Consider the following 17,302-nt stretch of genomic DNA (forward strand, 5'->3'; position numbering starts at 1 on the left):
CTGTGTATAGTGTTCAATGCACCAGCATAAAGCCCACCACAAGCAAACCAATTGCAACTAACATGCGTTACATCCACCACCAGACCTACTATAATGTAATAATGATTTGATAGAAGAAAGCTCGGTAGCCCCGCTAAGTGTCTCCAAATTACCTTTTTTTTATTTTTTTTATTTTGTTTTTATTTTAGTGAAGATCCAAACTAGCTTTGACCCTTTACCTTTTGAGAATTTCATATGATTCCATGTATAATCTTAGGGGGAGGGTTTTCTGTCCGGGAGCACCACCCTTATGCTAGCACAGGGGCTAATGGGAGCACACCCAAAAGCATCAACTGGAGAGAGATTTGGGCCTTTCATTGGAGATGGGGTGGTCAATTCGCCTCATCTTGAGTCTAAGCGACATGTGCCATGCACATAATCATTTTTCCCATAATCTTATGAAAAAAAGATCCTCTCCAACACCAATGACCCTCCAACAATTCATCCAAAGGCTCGGAGGGCTTGGACACGCATCCCCAGGTGTTCACAGGTGTTTGGATGCATGTCCAAATCTTCCCAACCCCTTGGATGGTTGGAGGATCATTGGAGGCCCAGGTCGTTGGAGAGGTGATGGATCCTACTCTTATAAAATAATATAATTATCATCATTATTTTTTTAGTGAAAAATAAAAGCATAATTATATTAGAATATAAAATCGTAATTCTATTAGAATAAGGTATGTCTAGATTTGATCTTTTTTACTAATTGGATTACTACTTGAAGGATTTGATTGGGATCAAAATCGAATCCACCTCGAACATGACTACTTTGTGGTCCTAGATTTGTCATTGGTTTGTGTTCCCTTAGTGCCAGCTCTCTTCAAGCTAAAACATGACATGTGTGAGTGCGACTTCGCCAATCAATCAATGTCCGCTAAAACAACAAGACAAGGGACCTTAGGATCTTCTTATTCACAAAAATTTTTACATGACCTAACCTATCATGTGGTAAATTAGGCACTTCCATCAATTGATTGGATTCCTTCAACGACTGCCATAGTAGGGAAAATTTCCTCTTGAATAAAATGTGGGAAGATGTAGGGCCCATTTGATAACGTTTCTGTCGTTTCTATTTCAAAAAATGGAAGAAACATAAATTTCCATTTCTAAAAACAGAAATGGAATTGAAGGTGCTTGATAAGTTTTGTTTCTAGAAGTCGATAGTAACCAACGAAAGAATGGCCACGAGTCGTTCCAGAAAACAAGTTTCGCCTGGGTCGTTCCTTGAACCATAAATAGGCATAAATTTCAATTTCTATTTCTAAAAAAAAGTGAAATGAAACAGGTTTATCAAATGCTTTTTGTTCCGTTTCTGCCATTTTTGGACACAAAAACGAATTTATTGAAATGTTATCAAATGGGCCCGTAATCTACTAAAGCATAATCCATTCCAACTAAAGCGGTTTGTTTTACCACATGGGTGGATTACATTCTAGAATTCAAAACACAAAAATAAGGGATTGGAACCTAGCATTGGCCCTTATATTTAAAAATTCAGCAATTGTAATGTTTTGGACTAAGAATCAGCCATGACATATCAGCTGTGTTCGGGATCAGTCAGGGTTCGAAGACTCATCTTTTGTTTTTTTTTTTTTTTTTTTTTTGGGTAGAGATTTAAAGAACTTTTTTTGGGGTAGATTATCTCACTTAAACAAAAATTAATTTCTTTTTTTGGTTTTTGTTTTAAATCATTTCACATGTGAAGAAAGGGGTGTCAATAGGCTAGGTTGGGCTGGTTTTTTAAACCCCAAGCCAACCCTAAGGTCTTATGATTCAATTCAAGTATGGTTGGGCTAGGATATCTCAGCTCAGACCCAACCTTGTCGGGTTTAGCTCAACTTAGCCCAACTCTAATGGACCCTGATTGGACCTGGCTTAACCCAATCCATCACAACACAATACTATTAGTTACTTGGTTGCTTGATCTTGATGCATTACAGAGACTAAATACCAAAGTTTTCATATATATGTAGATTGTAGAAAATGATAGACTTTTTGTAGACCTTTATTTTTATAGGTACTAATCTTTATTATTAACATATTTATTTATTATATACTTAATATACAGGGTTGTGTTGGGTTAGATTGGATTGGATTGGGTTGGGTTCGGTTGGGTTGAGGTCCTCGGGCCTGAAATTCTCAACCCTAGCCTACCCTACCCTATCCTATCGGCTGATATCTCAGCTCAGGCCCTGTTCAGGCTTAGGGTGGATTAGGGTGGGTTCGGGCTGATTAGGCTTTTTTGACGCCCTTTGTGAGAAATATGATTGGTTAGAAATAAAATCCATGGTGGAAATATCGACATTAATTGAACAGACCATGCACTGCTACGTGGCTCAAAACCTGCTCATGAAGTAATGCTAGAACCCCCATTCAATAAACGATTTCCTTTTTTTGTTTCACCCTCTGTTTTATTCCGCTCCAGAGCACGTCTTCTTCCCGTTTCCGTCATTACTCCAAACCATCCGTATAATAGTAATTCCTGATCTCTCTCTCTACCTTTTCTTTGTGCTAAAGAGATCATTTATAAATTTGAGTCCCTCTTCTGAAATTCTGTCGACGAGGCTTTGAACGATCGAGGTTTGCAGAATCCGTTGCTACGAGGGTCGCATAAATAGGTGAGTTTTCTGTCTCTCTCTCTCTCTCTCTCTTACGAATAAATTTTCTGTTGGGGCTTCTTAGTTTTGCGAACAGATATGTAAATTCGGCCTTTTTGTATCTGTTCAACTCTACATTTCATAGGTCTTATTATGGATACACATATTCTGTTTTTTTTTCCCCCCCCCTGTTGGATTAAGACCTCATTGAATTTTGTAGACTAATTCTAACGAGACTTGTAATTTAGTTTATCCTGAAGTTTAATAGGAAGATAGAAGTGAAACAGCTTACAGAAAATCTCAAACCAGTGTTTTTTTATTTTTAATAGTTGCATGTTTGATCATCTCAGCCCATCAAGCCGATCAGCTTTTTCCCCGGCCCTCATAAATTGCATCCTGTTAAGGCTAACTCATTAGTGAAGCTTATTAACCCATTTTCAGTCTACACATCACTTTCAAGACCCAATATCAATTACGTAAACCCATGTTCAATGTATCCTTAGTTTGAAAAGAACTATGTAATTGCGCAATTGTTGATTATTTCCATAATTTCTTTTGCTTCAGCGCTCTCCTGGGAATAAGCTTTATTTTCTTTGCTTTTGTGCTGTGATTCTAATTTTCAGCACAATTTTGCAAACAGTAAGGACTATTCTCTGCAGTTATGAGTGCTAAATATTGGTTCTCTCATATATCTATTGAGATGGTTTTTGGATTATTTGTTGGGTACAGCTGTTGAATAAGTATTTGTTTGTCTTTAATCGCTTGGACCTCCACCTCATACACTGGGAACAGGTCTGGTGACCAGCGCAACACAGGTTAGACACCAATACTTGAAACCCTTTGCAGTGCTGATTTGTAGAGCAGAGCTTTCTGGATGTTAAGCTCCTCAGAAGGGGTGGGGTAATCTATTGTGACAGGTCATTTATGTGTTTAAGTGGCTTTTGGGCTGAACTGAATTTCACTATCATGGTTTGCCTCTAATTTGGAGCCAAAGCTTTCAAGAAATGGCTCATGATTTTTAATAATTAATAAATAGCTTCCCTTCCCTGTGATTCATCCAACAAAATCCATCCAGAACACGGACAAGTGTAGGTTCAACCACTCAAGTAAAGTTATGAACAGCCTAGAATTATTGTAGTAGTTGCCGTTATCCAAGTATCTTTAAACTAGATCATGCTGGAAGATACCAGCCACCCAATCTTCGATCTCACTTGTTTTAATTTCAGTATAGCATGTCTTCCATTAGTTGAATTAAATCATTGTTGCCTTGCAGGACATAGATTGCCACTTTGAAGCTTTATCAGTTAGAGCCAATTAAACTCTTGCTAGTGGTTTTTTTTTTTTTTTTGGATGAATAAATAAATTCATTACCATGGAAGAAGAATATACAAGGGGAAGAACAAGGGTGGGGGAGCCCAAAGGAGGGCCCAAGCTCTTAAGAGAGGGCAAAAAAAATCAAAGCACAAAGATCCCAACAAAAGGAGAAGGGAATGTCAAGAGGGGGGTGAGTAATAGAATATGGAGACCCCAAGAGACAACAATGAGCTTGTTCCTAGGGAGTCAAGGACTGGACGATGGCGGAGGTAGCCAAGTTTGGAACTAACATCAAAGTAAATGGCATTCCAAATCTTATTGAAAGATCAAGAGTTGGAGGACCATCTACGAAGATTATGCTCCATCTAAATATGGTTAATCGTGGCACAAAAGAAAAGTTTTCCCGCAATGTCACAAATGTTGGATCCACCATTAGTCACGTCTAACCAGATCCATTCCTTGGCTAAAGGGAGAATTCTTCTATGGGATGGCCAGCAGGACCTAAGGACCCTCTTCTAGACGGAGGAAGAGAAGGGGCAGGAGAAGATGGTCAACATCTTCGGTACTATTCCAGAAAGACAGTAGGAAGAGGGGACTTGAATGTGCCAATAAATGAGAAAGGACCGTGTAGGGAGACCGTTGGAGATGGCTCATCGAGTTGTGTTGCTGTGATGAGGGAGATAACCTTTAAACCGGATAATGTTATGCCAAGGCACGAAGGGGCTTTTGGAACGAATGAAGTACCAAGCAGAAGCATCTGAGAACAAACCCGAGGGGGAGGGGAGTCAGCTAATCCTATCCTCTTTCCTCGAAGGCCTGGAGGTAGGGGATGAAGGGTGGACCAAAGGTCGGCAAGGGGGAAGGAGGGAGTACACCAATCTAGAGGAGTAAATAGTTCTGGGAGTAACTAAGGAGAGGAGAAGTCCAGAGAGGTGCCAAGGGTCCATCCAAAGGGTGATGGACAAGGCATTGCCAATGATCTTGGAGATAGCACCAAGAACAACAAGTCTAGTGTTGAGAATTTTGCACTAGATCCAAGAAGCATCTGAAGAGGGAGAGAGCGTCCAAAAGGAGTAGTTTTTTAGGGGGGAGGAATAAACCCAAGAGACCCAAATATTGTTGTGCTTGGAAGAGATCTTCTAGATGAGCTTTAGGATGCCCACTGTATTCACATCTTTGATTTTCCTCAAACCTAAGCCTCCCTCAGATTTAGGGCAACAAACTTTGGACCAGCTTATAGGATGGAGAAATTTAGAAGATTCAGCTCCTTTCCAAAGGAAGGAATAGAGAGGGATTCAATAACCTTGGAGATAGAAGAGGGAAGGATAAAATTTCCAGGCCAGTAAAGATACATGGATTTGAGAACTGATCTAATGAGAACAAGATGACCGGTGTAGGAAAGTAGTTTACCTTTCCAAAGCCAAAGCCTCATTCCCAAAATGTCAATAATGGGAGAGTAGTGGTGAGACGTGAGACGTGAGCCGGGAGGTGATGAGGGGCTAACCATGATGTAGGTTAAGTCACTTAGAGATTTTATCAGTTACTGGAATATCAATCCTACTGTAGGTTTGGTTTTTACATGGAACTCACTCCTACATTAAACCAAGGTACTTGATAGGGAGGGAGCTAAGGAAAAGCTAGTTAGGGAAAAGAGCTGGGCTTGGCGGGAGTCAGAAACACCCGAAAGGAAGAGATTGAATTTGAGAAGGTTGATATGGAGGCCAAAGAGGGACTCGAAGAGGTGAAGGGAGGATATAATGCTAGGAATGAAGGAGGGATCGGCCTTGGAGAAGATCATAAGGTCATCTGCAAATGCAAGATGGAGAGCATTACATTTGGGAATTGGAGAGATGAGGTGTTGGTCGATGGAGGATTGGATAGAGCAGGAGAAAACCTCAAGGGCAAGAGAGAAGAGGAAGGGGGAGAGGGGGCAACCTTGCCTGATACCTGCAGAAGAAAAGAAGTAGCCTATAGGGCTACCATTGACTATGACGAAAAAGCTAGGGGTGGAGATATAAGTGAGAATCCAACAGGCAAAGGAGGAGGGGAAGCACATCTGAAGCAAGACCCTGGAGATGAAATCCCAACGAATGGAGTCAAAGCTTTATGGATGTCAATTTTGAGGAGAGTGGCAGAAAAGTGGGACTTACGATCGAACCCATGGATAATCTTGTGATAGAGAATGATGTTGTCAGCAATGCTTCTACTAGCAATAAAGGTTTATTGATTGGGGCTACAAGGGGATCAATGACAGTCTGAATCCAATTGGCTAGAATTTTGGCAATGAATTTGTAAAGGAGATTGTAGAGGGAGATGGGTGTGAAGTCTGCCATAGTTGAGCACCCTCTTTCTTAGGGATGACGCAGAGAAAGGTGTGGTTGACACCTTTGATTTGGCTAGGATTCAGAAAGAAGCTTCTAATGGCAAAGATTAGGTCATCTTTAATGATAGACCAGCAGGACGAGAAAAACCCCATAACCCATCCAAACCAGGTGCCTTGTTAAACTTATGAGAGAGAACAACAGCTAAGATTTCATCATCAGAAGGGATGTGTTGGAGGGAGGAGAGAAGATGGTCAGGGATGAATTTGTTAAGGAGATTCGGGGGGGGGGGGGAGGGAGCAGGGGAGGGAGAGGAGGGATAAAGAGCTCAGAAAAGTAGGAGGCAACTTTAGATTTGATATCTTTAGGGTATAGGAGCTCAGTTCCAGAACGAGCGATGATCTTGGGGATAAAATTTGCATTAGACCTAGCATTGAGAGATTTGTGAGAGAAGGCGGAATTGGTATCCCTTAGGTCCTGCCTCTTGATTCTAGATTTTTGACGAAGGAAGCTCTCTTCTTGAGCAAGGAGGGAGGAAAGCTTAGAGGTGGCGAGCTTCTCGTCCTCCGCAAGAGAGTGGTTGTAATGGTCAAGCTGTAGCTTAGACTAGATGAGATTAAGGTTTTTACGACAGGACAAGACTCTATCAATGATATTACCGATAGAGTTGAAGTTTCAAACTTTGAGGGCAACTTCAACATTCTTGAGCTTTCTGGCGAAGGCAATAAGGGGGAGGGGACATGGACCGAAATGGCCCAAGCATCATGGACCAAAGGGAGGAAATCCTAGTGCTGGGATCACATGTCAATGAATTTAAAAGGCTTGGGGCCAAAGGACATGAGGGGTTGAACAGAAAGGGAGATAAGGGAGTGGTCAAAGATCCCAAGGAGGTCAAAACAGGCATGAGAGGAGGGGAAGGAGTTAGCCCATGCTTTATTGACAAGGCCCTGTCCAATTTGTGGGTAACCCGAGCAGAACCTCCTCTGGTTGTACCAAGTGAATTTGGATCCTGACCACATAAGATCATTCATGCCGATATCATCGACACATTCATTAAAGGAATCCACATAGGGGAGGTCAATGGGGCTCCCATCGAGCTTTTCATGGCTAGCTCTAACCATATTAAAGTCTCTAGCAATGCCCCAAGGGAGGAAGCAGACATAAGGGGCAAAGGAATGAAGATCAGACCAGAGGGAGAGCCTCTCAGGAGCATGATTGAGGGCATATGAGACTAAGAAGAAGAAGGGGGATCAGAAGGGGAGGAGATGGAAAGGTGGATGACTTAAGAGGAGGCAATGGGAGAGAACATGGAGGAAGAGAGGGTTCCAAAGGATCCAAATACAACCATTGGGACAATGGGCATTATTGGAGAGGAAGGACCAAGAGGGGGCTATGGAGGCAACAATGGAGGAGGCATTAGCCTCCAGGACTCTGGTTTCGAGGAGACAACAGAGAACAGCTTTGGTGGACTCAATACGGGAGCGAATAGAAGCATGCTTGACAAAGGGATTTAAACTTCTGACGATCCAGATGGTCAAGGGGATCATTTTAAAAGGGAGGGGGTTGGCAACAAGTGCTCTGCCGAGTTGGAGGGGGATTTAGAAGTGGCAAGTGTAGGCTTAGATCTTTGCCGACGGTGATATCTAGGGGGCTTTGGGTTGCTTGGATTTCTCAGGACCTTTGAGCAGAGAGTTGGGCCTGGTAGACATGCTTTTTTTCTTCAGGATGACAATAGTAGAGACTTCAGGGATGGGAGAGATCAGGGGAGAAATCTTATAATGGGTAAGAGGGGCCGGCCTAGACCCGAGAGGTGGAGGAGAACCTTCCAAGGTATTGAGATTTGGTGAGACACCAATGCTTAGGAGGCGTAGCTCAGGAGAGGCCTGAGCGGATTAGAGGATTGAGGGAGCACCTTTCGAGGTGATCAAACTCATGGCGGAAGACTGGGGACCGAGGGAGGAGATTGGCAGGGCTGAGGACTTGAGCATCATGGTGATCGGTAGGGCAGAGGAGACTTCATGGAAAGACTGGTTTGGCGGAAGGCCAGACCGAGGGCCAGCATCAAGGACATGAGCAACAAGGCAGGTGACTGTTGGGGCAGAGGGGACTTCTTGGGAGAGAAGGCCTGGCAGGAGGCTAGGACTAAAGCAACAATGATGTCGACTAGAGAGGTAGAGGCAGAGAATCCTGCGGAAGGCAGGACAGTGGTCAAAGTGGCACCTTCAGAGGCGTCATCTTGCGGAAGGGGAGGGTTGCCTTTAGAGGCGGGTAGCAGGCAGAATAATATGAGGAGCAGTAGTAGCAGGCGGTGCGACTAGAGGCGGTGAACAAGGCCAAAGGCCACATGATGCAGATTAATTACCAAAATAGGCTTGTTTTATTAGGAATAAGTTTAGGGTTGGGTTCCATACATGTTGGGCCTTTGATCCCATGTATTTTTAGTGTAATAGACCACTTTTATGGGTCTAAAAGGGGGGCTCTAAGATTGAATACGGGATTACTAGTTAGTTTCCATTTTCATTAGTTTCCTTTTTAGTTGGGCTTGATTTGAGTTATATTTGTTTCTTTAGGAGTCAAGTTATTAATTGAGTCAAGTCATTAGTAGTTCGTTTCCTTTTTCATCTAATTTCTAATTTCAGTTTTTAGTCACTATTGTATTAGGAGAATATTTGGTTTCCTTTTTTAGGAACCTTCTATTTTGTAATTCCCTCCCCCATTAACATTATAAATAAAGAAGAGGAGGCTCCTAAAAGCCTAGAATGATTTTGATAAAAAATTAATGGCTGTTGCTATTGTCTTCTTTATGAAGAGTTGTCTTGTGTTTGATCAAGGCTGAAGGAATTGGTGTTTGATCCAATTGACTCCTTGCGGCGTGAAGTCCANTTTTGAGGAACTTTCTATTTTGTAATTCCCTCCCCCATTAACATTATAAATAAAGAAGAGGAGGCTCCTAAAAGCCTAGAATGATTTTGATAAAAAAAATTAATGGCTGTTGCTATTGTCTTCTTTATGAAGAGTTGTCTTGTGTTTGATCAAGGCTGAAGGAATTGGTGTTTGATCCAATTGACTCTTTGCGGCGTGAAGTCCAAGCGGTCTCTTCAACTATTCTTTCTTTCTTTTCAAAGTTAATTGCAAGGTTCTTCAAACCAGGTAAGGGATCTGAACTGCTTTTGATTTCTGGTTCTGGAAATCTCAAGTTTCTCTCCTGTTGCCCCTATATTGTTCTGAAGATCCAGCCAGCCGATGGTCCTCCCCTTTTGATTGATTGTTGGGTTTATTAAGAGGGGAGGTTTGACCTTAATTTGGGACCAATCAGACCATGGGTTTGTCTGATCTGAGGTGTTAAATACTTCTGGCCGACTGTGTTTCTGCCCAGATTTCAGATCTGGTTTGACTTACCTGCTTCTGTGGTATTTGTTTCTGATTGTGGCTTATCTAGTACTCTATACCTTCTGCTTGTTAGTCTATACCTTCTGCTGGTTAGTCTATTTGTTTGGTGTAATCTCTGTTTCAGAAATTGCAAATTCTGGGTTTGAAAATTCTGGTTTACAAGGACTGTTTGACTCTTACTTCTGGACTGTTGTTTCCTGCCTAATTTTGGGTGATTATTGGTTGTTCTCTGGTTTATAAAATCCTGCAGTCTTGGGTCTGGTTTGGTTGTCAAATCCATTCCTACATTATTTGTCTTTTGTTTCATCCTAGTTAGCGAGCAAATAGGTTTCATCAATCCACTTCTAGAAGCCAGCTACCGATTCCACCAATGAGCTATTTTTTTGCCCTTTTGTAAAGACTTGAGCTGCAAGGGAGGAGTTCCATGATTTTAGAAGGAGGGAGCTGATTGGGTTTTGATTCTTTTTATTGTTTCTTTGTTAACAAGTAGTCTTAAGTTAGTTTTAGTCTCAATAAGGGTCTTTTATTTCTATGTTTATTGTTTCTTAGTCTCCAAGGTATTAGATTTAGTAATAGAGAAGTCTAGAAGTCCAGATATGTAATTGAGTCCAAACCTCCACCATATGAAGGGGTTGATTGTAGCTGCTGGAAGCCTGGAAGGCTGGAACACATTTGATTAATGATATTTTGTGAGCTTTTCTTGCTGGTTGTTCCTGAGATAGCTGTGGGTGAGAGATCCAAGACTCAGAGAGTCCGTCCCACTCACATCTGTCCCTTCTATACTCCTATTCTCTACTTTCTACTCCTTTTTTCTATTTATTCACTATAATTTTAGGAACGAACTCTGAATCGTTGCTGAATGGAAGAGCACACAACTAGGCTACCGATTCCAGTTTCAGGGTTTTCTCGAGAAGAAATTCGAATGCTGTAACTTCCAAGACTGAATTCTGATTACTGCAGGATTTTAGGATCTTGTTAGTGACCCTAGGAGAAGAGACTCAACCAGGACTTGAGGACCATCTGAGGCCTGCTGATTATATAACCAGAAATTACCCAATCAACTGAGCTGTCAGGGTTTTGAAATCCCCAGTGATTTCTCCAAGAACTTCTCCTTCTGAAGTCTGATCTTGAAACCCTTTGGAGGGTTTGTTGAGTACTGTAGGAGGACCACTTGATCCAAATTTGAGGATCATCCAACTCTTTCAACTGAAGTTCTTGAAGAATCACCAAAAGTTTCCTTTTTCTTGCTACCCTCAATAGTCTCAATCCAGCCAGTGGAATTTGTTCAGCTTTGATGGTTTGTTCCCTCCTATAGGATCTCCATTCAATCCAAAATTTAGCTCCATCTGAGTTGTGTATTGTGAGTAATCAAATCTCCTCTTTTTAGGCCTAATTTCCAGATATGAGTTTTCTGTTGAATCTGAACTTGATTTGTGTTTTGGAGTTTATGATGGATCCTATTGGGACTGATTTCCCTTGATAATTTAGTTTGACATCGGACGGCTTTTGGTAACTATTTGTTCAGCAAGTATATTCTCTTTATGTCCACCCACTATGATGGCTTGGCTTGGTCGTCCTTTGTGGATTAACTATTCTACATTAGCAGTGTCTTGACACTGATCTCTTCGTGGAACTTTCAACTCTTTTGAAACACATCAAACCATTTAAATGAGATGAAACAGCCTAGTGTGTTTTCATTTATCTTTGCACAGAGCTAAATAAGCATCTAGCTTCGGCTTTCAGTGATTGTGCATTATTTTGCAGAGTGCACATTTCTTTCTCGTAGCTTTTTATTGACATATTAAAATTCATCAGTGTGAGATCTCATGGGCTCTGTCTATGCATGGATGCATCTCTGCTTTCTTTAAGATAGAATGATGCAGTATGTAAAATGAAAAATTTGCATACAAGTATATATTCTTTATTTAACTTTCACTTCTATATTATTGCATTTTCTCGCATCTTTAAGTTTTACTTTGTTGGCTTTTAGGTTCACAGGTCTCATCAGTGTATATTAGTACCCCCTCTCATTCTTTTTTTTTTTTGGGCGGGGGGGGGGGAGCACCACTGTTTACCTAAATTATTACAGATACACTAAAAACGAATTGGAATTTAAGTGCTCTTTTTATTTTCTTCCTATTTTTAGGACCCCCAAAACTCAATGGTGATACTCTGTGATGCAAAGCTTCAAGAACTAATTCGATATGAAAGCATTTCCGCACTGGGTATGTCAGAGATGCTGGGTCGCCATTTCTTCAAGCGATCATAATGTTATGTAGTGTTGACTGGTTAGTAACCTCCTCAACTTTGTAACATTTTTGTTTTTCATATCTATTTTGAAATATCTAATTGTTGGTATGACTGGTTAGTGAACTCCTCAACTTTGGAACATTTTTGTTTCATATCTAATTTACAAAATAACATGTCCTGTTGGTATGGTAACTTCCTATGCAGTTGCTCCTTCATATGATTGGCTTGATACCTGTAATCTAAATTTTACATTGCGACCTGCTGCACTCTATTTTAAAGTGAAACACTTGTGATTCCTCAGTTAATAATTACTATCTTCCTCAATATTTTCCAATGAAAAAAACTTTTTTTTTGGAGGGGGGTTGGGTTATAGCTTCTGGGATTTGGTTTTATCCTGTTCTTGCTATCGTCTCGTGGTATTGTCTATTCAAGTACTTATTGCATGTCCTAGATTAATGGCAATATATTGGTTGTTCCAATGAAGTTGAAGTGTCTGGTGTGACGTAAAGGCTGATGTTGATGGATGTTCCTTAGGTGATTGTACTATGCTTTGACATCCACCTCATCCAAGGTATAGAAGAGTTCTAGAAGTAATCCTTTCTTCCCCTAGTGTTGAAGGGTACAATGACTTCCAGGTAGTTTTTTAAGTTACATTTTTCTTTTTTGGGGTTCAATTAGCATTCTTCATAATTAGGAATTAGGAAGCGGCGAACACTTGGTGTAATGGTAGAAGCTCAGGCTGCCAGTGTGAGGACACTAGGTTCAAGTCAGAGTAAAGTCGTTTTTGCACCCAGAAAAAAAAAAGGCCAAAGGTGAGTATGGACTCTAGGCCACCCCTCCGACAACTGCAAAAATGGGACTTGCACCAAGTTATGGTCCCTCTCTTTTTATATAATTGAGGATCTGTATATGTTATTTTGCACATTAGCGCTTAGGTAATACCTATACATTTAGGTTATCTCTGCTGCATAGAACCATTTGTGGACCTTGGAGACAAGCCAGTTCCTAGGCTATGCTTTTAACACTATGGGCAATGCTTGATTGGTTTAGGGGTTGTAAATGGAGTTTATTTCAAGTTGGATCTTGATGTATCATAATTCACTTTGATTATACTTGATTGATACCTCACCCTGATTTAACATCTGATGGCTTCTTTATTTGACCGGAAAAAAAAAGGTGTAACTTGTGCCTGAAGGCTCCCTTATGGCTTCTTTATTTGAATATTCAAATTAAATCCTTGGTAGCCAAACAACTACTCATTGAATGAATGGCTGTATCATTAGAAAAATCCATGAAAGAGTCAAATGTAAGCAGTGAGAGGGGGGAAAAAAGGTTTTCCAGCTGTGGGTGGTTTACATAGATCTCTTATTAAAATTGCCTTAAACTTTTTTTAGGTTAATTATCAACGAAGAAAATGAATGCATGTTTAGTTTGGATTGTAACATGCTTATCCATGATAGCCCCTTAGCCACTAGTGCCACTACCGCTACCACTGACTTCAATATTTCTCAGATGGGGTCACTGCCTAACCAAAAATAGTTTGAGAAATTTGTCGAATGAGAGAAGTCATTCACTGACATTTTTATTGTTGCTTGTTACTAGGATTGCAGATCAATAATTTGATGCATGCAAAAGGACACTTCAGTGTCCCACTTCACAACCCTTCATGGGAGGGGGAATCCTCTGTAACCTGGGATCTTTGCATTGCCTTGTTCTACATTTTGGCTATTAATTTCTCAGGGTGAATTAGTTTCAATTAGTGTTTGGAGTGATAGCATGTTCTGCAGTGTCATTTGACTTATTTTTCACTTTGATTATTATTTTTGAAGATTTTGGGAATTCAGATCATATCACTTACTCCATTGACTTGCTAGTGTGATCTCTAATTAGTAACCGATGCAATTCTTTCTCATGTTGCTTGCAGGTGTAAAGCGTTGCTGACTAGTCGGTTCTGACAGTATAACAGACTTTTTAAGAAGATATCATTTTGATTTTATATACTGTGATTGATTAGATGCTACATTGTTCTTCAGACTTGTTTATGAGCAAGATGGAAGTGTACTCTGGGCCAGTGGTGAGGAATAGTTGTATTTAAGGCCATGGTCCTGGATTCAGGTTTTCTTACTGAACATCTTAGGGTAAAGTTCCTTTGTCACTTATATCTAACCACCTGAAAGCTAGAAAAGAGAAGATAACAAGAAAAATATTTTAGGGAGTGATTAAAGCTTGATACTAACATCCACCGAAGATCACCTAATTTCAACCTCGATTTGTCAAGAAGCATTCAATCAATCTAAAAATGGGTGGAATAAGAACCAACCAGAAGATGTGATCTTGTACTTGTTTGATCAGAAGGACATCAGGGTATGCCTATATATTTTTATTGTTGAAGGTGTAACCTACAGATCTGTGTAGCATTGTGTCTGCAAGTCAGTGACCATTTGGAAAAGGAACCTCTTCTCCTATCCGAACGACTCTTAGTGAGTTATAAAACCTTGTATATTGTCGAGAGTGATGCAGAGTATGCGAATGCCATAGGAAGGTGACAAGGGTCTCTTTCCTATTCCAGAAAATAGTATGTGAAGCCATAGGTTTTGGAACATAGGATGGTAGCAAGATTTCCCTGTTAATTTAGTCTATTGGGGTAATATTATCACATGAATTTAGTCATAGGAGTGCTATTGTCTATTCTTTTCTATTCCTTCCTTTGTAAATGATGGTTTGTTTCTTGATTTTAGGCAGCTGGGAATTTGCTTATGTTTTGTGATGTTGGCTTTTAGATACTGCTGATGGCTATACCGAAGGTGTGTCCTTGTGTCAGCATTTAGGGTTATATTTAGTGTTGCTGATGGCATTGCCAAAGGTGGTCTATTATTCTCTGGCATGTCCTTGAGTCAGCATTTAGGGTTGTATTTAGTGTTGCTGATGGCATTACCCCGAAGGTGGTCTATTATTCTTTGTTGTATTCCTATGTACATCCATTATATTAATTTAATTTTTGCTGAACCTTTGCACAAAAAATAAAAAAAGTGCAGATAGTTTGACTAAATCTTGGTACCTAAGCTATCATGTGGTACAAATTGATCAATTATATAAGTTTTGGGTTTCAGGTAGTGGAGGTCAATCGAAGGGGGGGGGGGGTAGAGGTCATTTGAGAGAGAGAGAGAGAGAGGGGTTAACCCCTTGGACAAGAATTGCTTGAGCAAGTTTTTTTGTGAGATAGTCTTCTGTCGGGTAGCACAGCCTCCGCCATAATCTCTGTCCTCCCTTGTGTGAAAGACTTATATGATAAAGGAGAGAGGCAGAGTGTTGGGGTGAGGAGGGACCACAAAGAGAAAACCACAGAGAATACTCTTCCTATTTTTGTCCAAATGCATTGTCTCAATCTAATCAATGACGATTTTTAGCCCTTTTGATTATTAATGTTGTGTGCCATCTCACTAGCCTTGCTTGCTGTTGTCTGCACTAGATCGTTAGGGTTTTTTTGTCACATTTGTTTTTTAGTGACGGAGAAGGTGTAAAATCAGATTATCCATGCAAGACATGATCTTAATTTAAAAAAGGGAAAAATTATGCACGTATTGCTACTAGTACATGGGCTCCCACTCTCTTTCCTCCCCAGTACAAACACTCTCTCTTGAGTCTTAACTGACCTTGTGGCTCCTCCTCTACATGGTTGCGAGGCACTCCATCTTGTGCGTCCAATGGCTTGGTATGAGAAGATACCAATACACGAGGCATGTAGAACCCTCATTCTTTATGTAAATAATTCTTTCAAATGTAACTATGCATAGAGAAATGATTTTACTATTTACTATTTAACAGTATATGAATTAGTTCATATAATTGAAGATTGGACGTCCATTATCCCACAGTCCCACCTTCATCTCAATGGATCAAATTTTGGTGCAAAATTAGTAAAACAAATAATTTAAAGATTTTAATAACTTACTAAAAATACCAGTAAAAAAAATATACAAAATATAAAAAGGGAAAAAGATCCTTCTCGGTCTAGCACAGGCGACTCCCAAATTGAGAGGGCACAAAGAGACCGGTGTGCCCTCCCCCATCATGTGTTGAAGATGCTCTAATATTCTTCATCATTGGCCCCATACACTAGTGTTGCCTATGCCAAACCATCAGGTTTCTTCTATTCTATAAAAAAAAATATAAGAAGGAAAGAATACTATTTGATAGTGTGTACTTGCGTCAAGATACAATGGGTGCAAAAAGATCGCGTTGCCCTACTTGAAGATGTTTGCATGGGTTTTTCATAGGACATGAGCGCTAGTGTGTATGTGCATTATTGGGTAGCATTCTCTCACCTAAAATGACATTGAAAAGGAAAAATAAAAAAATTACTTTCTATTATGAAAAAAAAAAAAATTAGTGAAGCCCTTTACGTAAGGCATGGTTTTAGAGCAAAGTATCTGGAATGGGTATCAGTTATCCCTAAAATCATTATAGTATTATAATGGATTGATATCAGATTGCTCATATCAGACTGAAATACAATTTTTTTTTTTTTTTAACCTTTTAACCCCTGGTTCGCACCAATCAACTGATACGGTTCGGCCAGTATCAAGATTGGATATTTGTTAAACCGATACGAACGATCCGTATCGAGCGATCCGTTACCTATAATTAGAACCATGCTTAAGGCAAAGTGAACAGGGTTCTCTGCTCTGTCCAAAAAAAAAAAAAAAAAGAAAGACAGGGTTCTCTGCAAGTTCTGCACTCGTGGCAAAGGACTAACGTAGCAGAGGACAACTGGCAACTCTTTGCGTCGACAGTCGACACCAAAGATATCCATTCCCCCGGCCAAACACCCTCTTGAAAAACCCACAGGGGCTTCTCTCAATTTCCACCATCTCTCTCTCTCTTCTCCGTCACTTGTCTTAAGTTTGAGCTTCCAGCCTTTTGCTTTCGTCCCTCTACTTTGGCTTTGTTGGGTTATGCGAAGAATATATATATAATTCAAGAAAATGTGGTCGGCTGGTCTCATTCAAAACCTCGCCAATGATCACTTCCACGTCGTCTCCATATCGGTTTTCGTCGCTGTGCTCTGTCTCTGCATTGTCATCGGCCACTTGCTTGAAGAAAATCGATGGGTCAACGAGTCCATCACTGCAATTTTGATAGTAAGCTCTCTCTGTTCCCATTTCCCTTATTTTAATTTTTCATTACAGACCAGAATCTCATACTGCTGATAATTAATGTGTTGCTGTTGTTTTATTATAGCTTTATCAAGTTCACAAACATCAAATAGGACTTAGGATGATGTTGCATGATAAGTGTTCCTCAAATTCCTCTGAAAACCAAAGGAACTGTGAAATTTTTTTTTTTCCTGTAAAATATATATATATATATTCTGCAACCACTACATCTTGA

The 17,302-nt window shown here is 40.3% G+C and overlaps 1 protein-coding gene and 2 long non-coding RNA genes across 8 annotated transcripts in view; all 3 read left to right on the plus strand.

The window, feature by feature from the left end:
- The first annotated feature begins 2,338 nt into the window (after positions 1–2,338).
- On the plus strand, positions 2,339–14,336 carry LOC122088480. Of its 3 annotated transcripts, none has more exons than XR_006143074.1 (3): positions 2,339–2,657; positions 3,366–3,451; positions 9,309–9,354. It is a non-coding gene; the product is annotated as an uncharacterized LOC122088480 (long non-coding RNA). The 3 variants fall into 3 exon arrangements; XR_006143072.1 differs by lacking the exon at positions 9,309–9,354 and adding an exon at positions 9,103–9,135; XR_006143073.1 differs by lacking the exon at positions 9,309–9,354 and adding an exon at positions 14,327–14,336 and having other exon boundaries at positions 2,340–2,657.
- LOC122088479 lies at positions 11,745–14,054 on the plus strand. Its single transcript, XR_006143071.1, has 2 exons — positions 11,745–11,949; positions 13,836–14,054. It is a non-coding gene; the product is annotated as an uncharacterized LOC122088479 (long non-coding RNA).
- A 2,277-nt stretch (positions 14,337–16,613) lies between the features above and the next one.
- The window catches only part of LOC122089325 (sodium/hydrogen exchanger 4-like), a 7,992-nt gene continuing 7,303 nt past the window's right edge, over positions 16,614–17,302 (plus strand). For all 4 annotated transcript variants that reach the window (XR_006143299.1, XR_006143300.1, XR_006143301.1 and 1 more), the window contains exon 1: positions 16,614–17,052. Coding sequence is in view for 1 of the 4 variants with exons in the window: in XM_042658970.1 (XP_042514904.1) it covers positions 16,897–17,052 (156 nt within the window). In the remaining 3 variants the exon portion in view is untranslated. The remainder of the gene's footprint in view (positions 17,053–17,302) is intronic.

Source organism: Macadamia integrifolia, chromosome 9 (genome assembly GCF_013358625.1).
Source record: "Macadamia integrifolia cultivar HAES 741 chromosome 9, SCU_Mint_v3, whole genome shotgun sequence".
Lineage (NCBI taxonomy): Eukaryota > Viridiplantae > Streptophyta > Magnoliopsida > Proteales > Proteaceae > Macadamia > Macadamia integrifolia.